This window comes from Lolium rigidum, chromosome 3, assembly GCF_022539505.1.
Source record: "Lolium rigidum isolate FL_2022 chromosome 3, APGP_CSIRO_Lrig_0.1, whole genome shotgun sequence".
In the NCBI taxonomy this organism is placed as follows: domain Eukaryota; kingdom Viridiplantae; phylum Streptophyta; class Magnoliopsida; order Poales; family Poaceae; genus Lolium; species Lolium rigidum.
The window spans coordinates 364,882,519-364,894,631 of NC_061510.1; the positions used below are offsets into that span (position 1 = coordinate 364,882,519).

The 12,113-nt window shown below is 49.0% G+C and overlaps 1 protein-coding gene across 1 annotated transcript; it reads right to left on the reverse strand.

The window, feature by feature from the left end:
- Positions 1–7,546: 7,546 nt before the first annotated feature.
- LOC124704212 (glycine-rich protein DOT1-like) lies at positions 7,547–11,045 on the reverse strand. Its single transcript, XM_047236451.1, has 8 exons — positions 10,883–11,045; positions 9,924–10,004; positions 9,752–9,840; positions 9,583–9,657; positions 9,351–9,454; positions 9,017–9,277; positions 8,844–8,909; positions 7,547–8,112 (listed from the first exon to the last, which is right to left on the reverse strand). Exons 1-8 carry the CDS (start codon positions 11,003–11,005, stop codon positions 7,865–7,867), a joined length of 1,047 nt encoding a protein of 348 aa, XP_047092407.1. The 5' UTR covers positions 11,006–11,045; the 3' UTR covers positions 7,547–7,864.
- Positions 11,046–12,113: the final 1,068 nt, after the last annotated feature.

Genomic DNA, 12,113 nt, shown 5'->3' on the forward strand with positions numbered 1-12,113 from the left:
ACGTTGCTCGCCATCAACAAGGCTTCGATACGAGCAACGCATGAACAACGTGGAGCTTGTCCTGCCTAGATCGCAAGATGCGATCTAGGCAGGCATGTCGCTTACCGGTAGAAACTCTCGAGACGAAGGAGTTGGCGATGCGCCGAGATTGATTTGTTTGGTTGAACGTTGGTTGTTTTTTCCATAAACCCTAGATACATATTTATAGTCCAGCGGACTTTCTAACGTGGGAATAATCCCCACCGTGCACGATACAAACTCTAACTTTTAATCTAAGATACAATCTACCATAATTAAAGATACACGGGCAATCCAGCCCAAACTCCTCGTGCAAGGCCGCTTCAGAGATCTTCTACGTGTAATCTTCCAAGCCCATCTCTCTTACGGCCCACCTCCCGATTTGGCCAAAATCCGGTGATAACACATGCCCCCCGGTTTTGGCAATGATAATTCCAAAACCACTCGTTTTTCCTCTCGAAGGGTCATGTCGTGGCGGAGCAGCGAGCCGTTGCGGTATCCGTTATCGTTATGCCTCGTCTTCTCGGCTTCTCTCGCAAAATTCGATAGCTCGGCGTCATCTCCTCGAAACCGTAATGGCATTAAATTTCCACCAGGCTTCCATTATTTAACTGTGCCGATCGATTAGCCCTCTTCATCACCTTCCTCTGTTCTAGCTATCGGCACCAAAAAACCCCCTCCTCCTCGTAGCAATGTCTTCCTCTTCCTCTTCCCTCTCAGGCCTCCCCCTCCAATCCTCGCCGAAGAGGAAGAACGAGGACAACCTTCACTCCGAGGTGAACCCCCTCTCCTCCGACAATCAGAAGAAAGAAGGAGAAGCAGCGAAGGCCAAGGCCTCCCCCTCCGCCAAGCTCCCGCCGAAGAAGCGCTCCCGCATGTGGGCGGACAGCGAGGACGAAGATGACGACGAAGAAGGAGAAGAGGAGGAGGAAGATGAATCTTCCTCTTCCGCCGGGTACCCGCCGACGAAACGCTTCCGCTCTTGGGCGGACAGCGAGGATGATGATGATGACGAGGAAGATGAAGCTCCGACCAAAGGCTGGGGCAGCAGCGACGAGGAGCTTCCTGGGAGCAGCGCCGACGACATCGACGGCGGTGATGATGAGGACAGCAACGACTAGTAGAATAGGACTAGTAGTAGCAGTGCACTAGGCACCAGATCCCTCTTTTGAGAGCCATCGGCTCTTTCTTGTAAAGCCGCTCCTTTGAATTAATGAAATTGTTCTTTCAATTCATCCTTCAATTACTCCAATTTCATTCCTTCCGCCTGTTATGCCAAGACCGATAGCAACGTATCGGATTTCTTCTCTTTTGGACGCCCGTGAAGCCGGACTCACATGCCGATTAGCCCGTTGGTCAAGCACTTCTCAATTTTAGACTGCGATTTGATATCCGACCATAATTTTTCGCAATCCCTTAGCCGATGACTACTCATCGGCTATTTTGAGAATCCAGTCCCTTTCGAGACGGTCCAAAACTCGTAAAAGCCGACGGCTTCCTTTCCCGATTCCTCTCCATAGCTTCAGTAGTCTTCTTCTGCAACACCTTACTACTTCAGAGAAGATCATAATGCAGGGCCAGTCGATGTGACTCCAATCGGCTCCCAAATCAGAGCATCTACCAAGTTAACTGCCCCCCGAGCCTTAATCAAGGCGAGGATACCGGCGAGGATGCACAGATCGTCGATCAGCTTTTTTCCACTAAATGTCGATGTCGACGTGAACTTTGAGCATATAACCAGTAGGTCTTGGTCTTGTGTAGGTGTACTAGAGTCGATGGCTACGCATCGGCTTCGCTTCTTGCGCAAATTTTTTTTTTTTAATTCGGCCGATTTTTCTTAATCGGCCCCCAATGTTCATCGGCCCCCAATGTTCCACTGCACGCATGTTTACACACGTTTATCTGCACATGTTCATCTGACTGTATGCCCCCCGAGCCGAATCTGCCAAATGACTGCAGATATCGGCTTCTATGGTTAGCCAGGGCACTGCACTTGCACATCGGCTCCGCAAGGATTCGTGCTGACTTTCATCTGCCGACATGGCCGCTGCCCAGTGGATCGATGCTGAACACAAGCAGAACACGTGGTGAAGATAATTTTGGCCGATTGCTGGAATCGGCCTCCATATCCATTGGAGCGCTGACTGAAGGTTCTGTAATGTTCCTTCATAATTTATGGGGCCGATCACAAGGATCAGCCTCGCCCCGTTTGCTCATTGGTTTAATCTTGCTACTCGGTCAGGCTGGTGGAAACCAGCCCAACCTCTGACTTGATGCGCCTGCTGTCGTCCACCTTGAGTGCATCGTAGAATCGTGGTGCACTAAGCTCCGTCGGAAGGACGAGCACCATGTTCGTACCAGCCGATGTTTCATCATCGGCTTTCCTTTGCTTGGGGCGCCACTCCATTTTCCGTGGACGACCCTCTTCATCCAGGGTCCGCTGAACTTTCGCGAGCCGGATCAGGTCGTGCCTTCCTTAAAGTATGCAGGTATAACCTTTCGGCTTCCTCCAGGCCGCGCAATCGTTGAACCCTGCGCTTTTGTGAACGGCTGAGTCCGTCAGGGCACCACCTTGGACGGTGGTACCTGTCTTCTTCTTCTTCTTGTCCCTCGTCTTCGGAATCCTCGAGATCTGCCCGGCCGAGGGGACTCAGCGCGTTTGCTCTGTGGTGGGAGAGGCCCTAAGCGCTTGAACACAGACACGTCGGCTGCCTCCTTCTTCTTCTGGTTGCATTCTGGGCAATTGCCGATTGTGGGCAATCGGCTCATTCCTGAATCCCAGCAGTGTCTGAAGAAGGGGCAGTCCCAGTGCCTGGCGTCGTCATCTTGCTCCCTTGATTTTTCCGTGGCACGGCGCTCGTGCTCCTCCTCATCGCGATCGGGCCGACGATGTCTTCTGGCTTCTCTAGCCAGACGATCTCCTTCATCATCATCTGTGGATCGTCGGCGTTGGTCATACTGACTCACATACTTGTTGAGGAGGTGATCAGAGAGGGGTCGCTGATATCTCATGTTCTTCACTTCTCCCTCCGTGACGTAGCGCTTGCCATCATGACGGAGCCGATCGCGTGGAGCGGCCTCCTCTGTGTCCTTGCTACGAGAGCAGCTGCCCTCGTCTCCATCTTTGCCAGAGTGGTTCCCAGGTCCTACCATGTTGATGCTGAACGAGGATCCTGGCTGGCAACCTTCAGGGTAAGTACACTCCACCATGTTAACGGCGGGAAAGGGCTGGGTGTCGACCTTCATGGCGTACTGGTTGAAAATTAGACGCCCTTTTTCTATCGCCGCTTGGATGTGCTGACGCCATACCCTGCAGTCGTTGGTGGCATGGGAGAGCGAGTTGTGCCATTTGCGGTATGGCTTTCCGTTCAGCTCTTGCACCGTGGGGAATTTGAGACCTTCGGGAATCGTCAACTTGTTTCTCCTTGAGCAGGAGGTCGAAGATTTGCTCGGTCTTGGTCACGTCAAAATCAAATCCCCCGGGTGGGCCTGGTGGCTTTACCCATTTGCGGGACACGGGGGTTCCTCCCCGAGTCCATTCAGCCATCGCTACCTCTTGGTCTCCCGCGAGAACTTCGTCTTCCTCTCGCATCGACCGGGACTACCGCACGCTTGAACTTGTCTTGGTACAGGTCCGGGTGGCGCTGTTCATATGCCGACGGTTTCGAACCATGTGCGCCGGCGAGGGATAATCCGCTTGGGAGGCCATGTCCTTGAGCTGTGTTGCAAGGCCCGCTACCGCCAACTCGATCGCTTCTTTTTCGGTTATACGAACCGAATAACATCGGTTCCTAAGATTCTGAAGCGCTGGATGTATTCTGTCACAGTTTCTCCGCGCTTCTGACGTAGTTGTGCTAGATCGGCAATGCCAGACTCGGAAGCCTCTGAATGGTACTGCATATGGAACTGCTCTTCCAACTGCTTCCAAGTCCGGATGGAGTCTGGTGGCAAAGAGGTGTACCATCCGAAAGCCGATCTCGTGAGGGACTGTGAGAAGAGCCTCACGCGTAGTTGGTCCGACACTGAAGCCGGTCCTAGTTGCGCCAAATATCGGCCGACGTGCTCGATGGAGCTGGAACCATCCGATCCACCGAATTTGGAGAAATCGGGGAGCCGATATTTAGGTGGCAGCGGGATCATCTCGTAGTCCTCGGGGTACGGCTTGGAATAGCCGATTGCCCTCCTTTCGGCACCATGCCGAACCGGTCTCTCGGTATGGTACCGATCCGATCCGCTGTGCCTGGTCTGCAGGAGTTGAATTCGAAGATTCGCCGGGGTGGCGTACTTAGCCAGCCATGTTTGCTTTTCCAGCTCTGAGCCAACTGCAGGAGCTGAGCTATGGAGGTTCGTCGGGGTGGCGTACTTAGTTAGCCACGTCTGCTTCTCAAGCTCTGTCGCTGACGTCCCTCCTGTTTTCCCAGAAGTCCATGATGTTGTAGCCTGGTTTGTGAGTGCCCAGTTGCCACAATCTGGCACATACGTGCACGTGTACCCGTGAGGGATCTCCTTAGGCGCCTCGGTCAAGAACTGGTAGTCACTAGGGTCACCACCGATCTTGTAGACGACGAATGCCGGTGTAGCCGGCACTTCAGGTGCTGCCAACGCATATGGCAGCGGTGGACGGGACTGGAGTGGCAACTCTCCTTGATGCATCCCGAGAGCTGGTCCCGACGGCGAGTACCGGTGCCTCATGATCTCCTCGGATCACGCGAAGAGCGACACGCTCCAACGTGTTGACCGAGGTTCTCGGAGTGGCGGTGTAGCGAGTGAGCCACCAAGTAGTTGATCTCCTCGCCGCAGGGACCTGGTGCGTTCCTCCGACGGGGCAGAGAGGTCTATCCCATCGAGTGCACCTTGCGGTGAGAACCCCTTCCATCTGATGCCATGTGAACGGGTTCTCTGAAAAGAGCCGATGAGGTCGGCTTCGAGGGTGACTTTGATCTCGTCATACCTCTTCTTGAGCTCGTCCGTCAGATCCTCGTACGTGACTGGCGTGCCGTCCGCCATCTCAGATGTAGATGGCGATGTGGTTGATGTAGAAGCTCGTCCCACCGGGCGTGCCAGAATGTGTTGTCGTCAGAAACCCACCGGCGGGCAGCGACGGGCAACACCGTAGAGCCGGGAACAACCTAGAGCTGCGGCTGGCTGAGGTCCCTCCGAGCGACGGCCCGCAAAGCCTTCCGGTCACACGTCCGATGCCGATGCAGGGCGTGCCACTCGACCTATACCGGTCGGGAAGGTGATGGAGATGCCTCGCTTAGTTTCTGCATGGCATACACGTAAACATTAAATACGAGCCTCGATCGGCTCTCGGGTTGTCCCGTGAATCGGCTCAAGGAGCCGATCCACCCATGATTCGTACGGGGTGCACGAATATATGGTGGTCCTGCTTGATCAAGATAAAGCTAATGAGATCTACGACGATTTAGGGTTTTCACCGCATAATCGGATCATCCTACTCCGGGTTGGGCCTCGCGGCCACGCACGGTGATCGTAAGCCAATCCTAAACAAGGCCTAAAAACCAACACGAAGTTGATCCCGGAACATCCTGTTTAGGACTAGCGAACGACACCCTACGTGCCGCTGGATCCTCCCCCCCTTTGTAAGGCCTAACTATTGCAGATATTAAACTAATCCTTGTAGAACAAGGAGCAACCGTAACGGATCAGATCTACTAAATAATGATCAAGCGGGGTGCCGCCCCACACCTAAGATAGGTGTGAGGGCGGCTAGACATGCAAGGGTTGCACTACGATAGCATGTTACGCGAAGAACTATGCTAACCCTAACATATCTATGATAACTACGTTGCTCGCCATCAACAAGGCTTCCAGTACGAGCAACGCATGAACAACGTGGAGCTTGTGCTGCCTAGATCGCAAGATGCGATCTAGGCAGCATGTCGCTTACCGGTAGAAACCCTCGAGACGAAGGAGTTGGCGATGCGCCGAGATTGATTTGTTTGGTTGAACGTTGGTTGTTTTTTCCATAAACCCTAGATACATATTTATAGTCCAGCGGACTTTCTAACGTGGGAATAATCCCCACCGTGCACGATACAAACTCTAACTTTTAATCTAAGATACAATCTACCATAATTAAAGATACACGGGCAATCCAGCCCAAACTCCTCGTGCAAGGCCGCTTCAGAGATCTTCTACGTGTAATCTTCCAAGCCCATCTCTCTTACGGCCCACCTCCTGATTTGGCCAAAATCTGGTGATAACACACTTCCAGATCAAGCATCGACGACGACTTCCGCCGATCCTCCTCGCCACCAAGGCCGGCCAGGAGCGGAAGAAAAACCGCCGTGAGAAGCTTGAGAGGAGGAGCGAGAGCCTTATTGTGGAGGTCGAACGAGGTAGAGGCGCCTTGGACTCCGGCCGCCGGAGCAGCAAGGAGCGCCTCCAGCACACCGCCAGCCCTGGATCTGGCCGGGAAACCAGAGCTCCACCTCCAGAAACAACCGGCAAAACGCCGGGATCTACTCCTATCCTAGGAAAACTACTCCGGCGCCTCCCCTCCGCCACCTCCGGCCGGCATCGCCGCTGGAGGGGCTCGGGATCGGGCCGGAAATCTCAGAGACGCTCCTGGCTACTGTATGCTGCTCTAGATGGGTTTTGTGGCCACCGTCTACCTCGTTGGCACTTGGCAGAGCATCCCATAGTTCTTTGTAGTGTACTCCCCACTTCCCCAGACTTTGTAATCTGAAATACTTTTCTCCGTCAGGGCGTCCACGACATGTCGGCAATTCTTCTCGTGGGCACCATTCCTAGTTTCCTACCATGGCTGGCGCAATCTCAGCTGCTGATGGACCACCTATCCACCTGTCTGTATCCCCCTCATATCTAGCTTGGGAAAAGAAGCTTCAACAATCACTACGGTTTTCCAGTTATAAATACATACTCTCTCCGTTCCATTCTATAGTGCCTATAATTTTTTGGCACGGAAATTAGCGCAAGAGTATTATTTACATAAGATCTCCTGGCTTAACGATTTGAGATCAGAGTAAAATGAGGAAAATCGATGACTTTCTAAATTAACAAAGTCAAGTTCTACTATTCAGAAAAGAAGAACAATGCTTTCTAAATCTAAGGAATCGTTGGGGTCATGCATTAGAAATCTCAATTAATTTTTTTCCTTTTGTATGGGTTTTTTTTCATGCATGTCGTGTGGAAGCTAACCGGTAGAGGGGGTAATGAAAAAAAAAGCCAAGCTACAATTTTATATTCTGAAACAAATACCAAAAATCTATACGCATTATAAAAAAATTATAAAAAGGAAGAGAGGGAGTACTTCTCTACACAAAATCCATCCAAGTAACAATCAAGTGCTAAGCTACACAAAATCCAACCAAGTGACAACGACAACATAAATCTTGCAATGAAGAAATGCACGGCATCATGCCAGTATGGTCAAAAGCTAACAAGTTGGAAAAAAAATGCATCTCAAACCTAAACAATAGAGCGTGCACCATTTGAGTTTTCGTAGTTTCAATGAATAGACACTTATGGACAAAAAAACAACTGCACAAATAGAATAAACAATAAGGTAATAGTTCCATCAGATAACGACGGGCATGAACATAGAGCTGCATGCTCAGCATTCTTTAACCATTGGGAAAACAAGCAAACCTCGCCAGCAGCAACACTGAAAGATGATTACAGGATAACTTGGGAAAAGCATTGTGCTCACAACGAAATCTCGCGCTCAGGGGAAACTACTAAGACCCACACGACCAACAGCTTCCAACACAAATTCCTCGGATAACTTCACTTTCCCCTGATATTATAAAAGCATGCATTTAAATAGAGAACCAGAAGCCCATGGATTTTCTGCCTTTGCTCAGTACCCTCGCCCACGAGCTACTCTTCCCCGTGCCCTTCCATATCCCCTTCCGCCTTCATATCCACCCCTCCCCGCAGGAGCTTGGTCATATCCCCTTCCGCCTTCATATCCACCCCTACCAGCAGGAGCTTGGTCATATCCCCTTCCGCCTCCGTAGCCCCTTCCAGCAGGAGCTTGGTCATATCCCCTTCCACCTTCATATCCCCTCCCGCCTGGAGCACCACCACCTCTGCCGCGTTCATATCCTGCAAGCAGATATGATGAAATGGCACATGAGAAAAATTAAGATCAATATTAAAAAAAAACCTTTGACATATCTAGTTGAAATGGAACATGAGAAAAATTAACAGAACAGATACAGAATTAATATTACCCACAAAGGAAGTTCAAATGGTCATTATTTTTAGGACAATACTAGGTGATTTGCATGACAAACTAACAGGTAAACAGAGTGTGTCGAACAAAATCAACATATTCAAATGGACATCGAACCTTTTACACAGTGAACAGGTACTCCGTTTCAAAGAATAAGGCGCACGTGTATTCCAAGACAAGCTTTGACCATAAAAATTGAGCAACCAAATTTTGATTATATTATATGTAGTTAGTATCGTTAGATTCGTATTGAAAAGCACTTCCTAGTGATGCTAATTTCATACAAACAATCTTCACCTTTATGATTATTGGTCAAATAAAAAGCACATAAAACGAGGATACCTTATGCTTTGAAACGGAGGGAGTATATTCATGACAGTTACATTATCAGGTCCTCAATCAGAAGAGGAACTACCACATGTGAAGAATAATGGGATGCATGAGTTACTTAAATGTTCACACATTGTGATTTTAAGGGCAGGATTTCAATGTGGAAGGCTAGAGCTAAACAAGAGCAAATGCATTATGGAATACCCGATCAGAACATGAGTTCATAAAAGTACTCAATCAAGAAACACAAATATGTTATATCAGGCCATACCCCCACGGTAACTCCAATTGCCTCTTCCACGGATACCACCCCGTCCTCGATTATATCCACCATTTTCTGGTTCATTGAATCAATTGAGCATCCAAATATCTTAAATAAGCAATATCAGCAATAGAAATTCCTCTAAAAAAAGCAATAGAAATTTACAAGCTACCCTTATATACCTTGGTAGTTTCCTCGGCCTTGGTTGTAGCCATATCCACCACCATATCCACCTTGATTATCATAGTACCCACCATCTTGGTTGTATCCATTATCATAGTAGCCACCATCTTGGTTGTATCCACCTTGATTGTATCCACCTTGGTTGTACCCTCCTTGGTTATACCCACCTTGGTTATTTCCATATCCACCATAACCTCCTCTACCCCAACCCCTACCACGTCCGCGGACCCTTCCTCTGCCACGACCCCGCGCATAGGAATCTAACAAAAACAGGATTGCCATAAGTTTGAGGAACTGAATCACAAAAAACACAGCCAATTATCACTATTATACCTTCATAATCAGCTGGTGGCTGGCGAGGTTGACGCAGCTGTGGTGGCGCCTGCTGAAGGCGCTGCTGTTGCCTGGGTTGCTCAACATAAGATGGGGTTTGATACCTACAAGAAAATATATTAATCTTCCAAATCCATAACAGGATGCATGCACAGTGACCTTATAAATTAGAAATGTAATTTGAAACAGAATCATGACTTCTGAGATAATAACAGGCATTCATCAAAATTACCCTGGAGAGTTCTGGTCCAGATCTACTGGAGACAAAGTTATTGAAATCATCGAAACATGTCGAGTCATCTCCAATCTGCAGAACAAGCAAACATTGAAATAAATTAGAATCCTCGGTGCAACAGAAGTTAATGTGATGGTAGGATGGTAGAAAGAAAAGGAGACTCAACGGGACAAGGCCTTCTTCAATAGGTTCCCAGACATCAGTTATGCTGACAGAACTGATGTTGGTATCTTGGTACAACCCAGGGATCCTTTTCTGTTTTCAAAGAAAGCTGTCAAATATGGTTTCTGGCCAATGCGACATGTAATAACATGAGAAAAACAAAACTGAAGAATCACCTTGATAATCTCTGTGACAGCAACGGACTTGCTGATTGCCTGTCCCATGGCTTTCAGAACAATCTCCTTAATCTTTCGATCCTGATTCAAAATATTAAACATGAGTCAAGAATCAAACAGTAAAAAAATATCAGAGATATACAAAGCTACCAATGCCAGTCCAGCTATTGTATCACAGGGAATACAATACTAGCAACAGCATCAAATTCCGAATCATTCAAACCCAGCATAGTTATATACCTCCTTTGCTAGACATCCTACGTCCACCCCCATATCATGAATGCATCCAAGGGGGGGTAAGTAACTAACAGAAAACTAACGGAACACACCATTGCACCATATCACAACGGCTGGTACGTTTTACAACTGATCTCCAACTGCAGTCACCCGTCACCACGGACTTTGTAACATCACCATTAGACACTTGAAATTATGTTTCCAAGGCATTAGCAATTGAAGACCCCAGATAATATATAATACAAACAGCCACACATTGCTAAATTTCTATCCCCTGTATGCAATAATAATCCGAACCAACGTATCAGATTGAGGCGCATTAACCTTGACTATATCAACCCAGTGGCGCGTACTTAGGAATCTCAATATCACACACATCGGACCAGATTTACAATGGATTATTAAATGCTAAATCGTACAGACTCCACCCATCCTTCCTAGTATTATCTCAAAGCATCAACCCATTAATCCGAACACCACACAACATACCAACATCGAATTGGTGCGTCAATCGGCCTAGTTCAAATCTACACACGCCGGTTCGACGCAGCCTCGGGACGCCATTAGACCAAACCGAACTAGCCGTGCGAATCACGCCATCTCTTCTTCTGAACCCAAACGGACAACACACACCGCAACCACCAACAACGCGCCGATTCGAACCAACGCAGATACGGAACCGACGGGGATGGGAGGGGGAGGGGGGGCCAAGGGGAGCGGACCTGGAGGAGGGATGTGGCGTAGGAGACGTAGTTGCGGATAAGCCCCTGTGCGGTGATTCGGATCTCGTTCTCGGCGATGGCGGACTCGGGCCGCGGCCGCTCCACCCTCTGGTACCTGTCCATCTCGGCTCTCCCGGCGCCGGCCGCCGCCTCGCGGGTCGCCCGGCGGGTGGTGGTAGGGTAGGGGGCGGAAGGGGATTGGGTGTGCGGGGCGGGGGGATTTGTTGAGGGGTGCGGCGCGGGGTGGGACGATGGTGGGAAGGGCTAAAACCCTAGGCGGAGCGGAGGCAACGATACGTGCGCGCTCGTGGGAGGGCTCGGCTTGCACGAAACCGGGCAAAGGGTCGCCCCTATTTTATTTTCCAGGGACGAGAAAAAAAAAAAAGAGTAAGAAAAGATCGTTTGGGAAATCCGCAGGTCCTTCGGGGTTGTGGTTCTCGCGGGTTGGGCCGTTTCCAGGCCTGCCGACTGGCACTAGGTTCTAGAATCTCGATAGGTAACAACAACTTCCAACTGTGCGGTCAAGGAAACTGTGTGATTTTTTCTCAAGAAAAAGGATACTCTGTGATTTCTTTTCTCTTTATTACACGGATCATACGGATCAATGTGAGGAACTCTTTCTGGGGTGTTCTATAAAGAAAGCAACACTAAAGACGCAAGCGACCTGTGTAGGTATATATAATAAACAACCTCGCAACTCTTCTTGGCCCGTTCTAAAATATATCCGGTGGAACTTATGGATGGTTATGATACATTTGGTGAAAATGTCCGAAGCCTAGTTTTCTGCTTATAAACTTCAAGTTGGTGGTTCTTCGCCCACATACTTTCTAGCCTTTCTCGTCTCGGCGTGAGACCATCTCATCAACCGCATCATAGTGAATTAATTTGACATACAACTCGAGTGAACTATGATCCTTGTTGTATTTTATGTGTTCTATTGCTGCACGGATGCCATACTTTTATAGTAGAAAAGGACACGAGTTTGAAACTTGAAATGGGCCACATTTATCAATGATCTACGCATTGACTATTTTGGGTGGAGTGACCGTACATTCACGTTACTGGTGTGTATTTGATACCAATGTTTATCTTCGTGAACCTCCACCAAATATCTTGTTTTGTTGCATAGTTTGTTTAGGCATGATACATACTTAATCTTTTCATCTTTGGTCTTTTCGTGAACCTCCACCAATGCCAACATCAAATATTGCTCATGCCAAATGGTTACAAG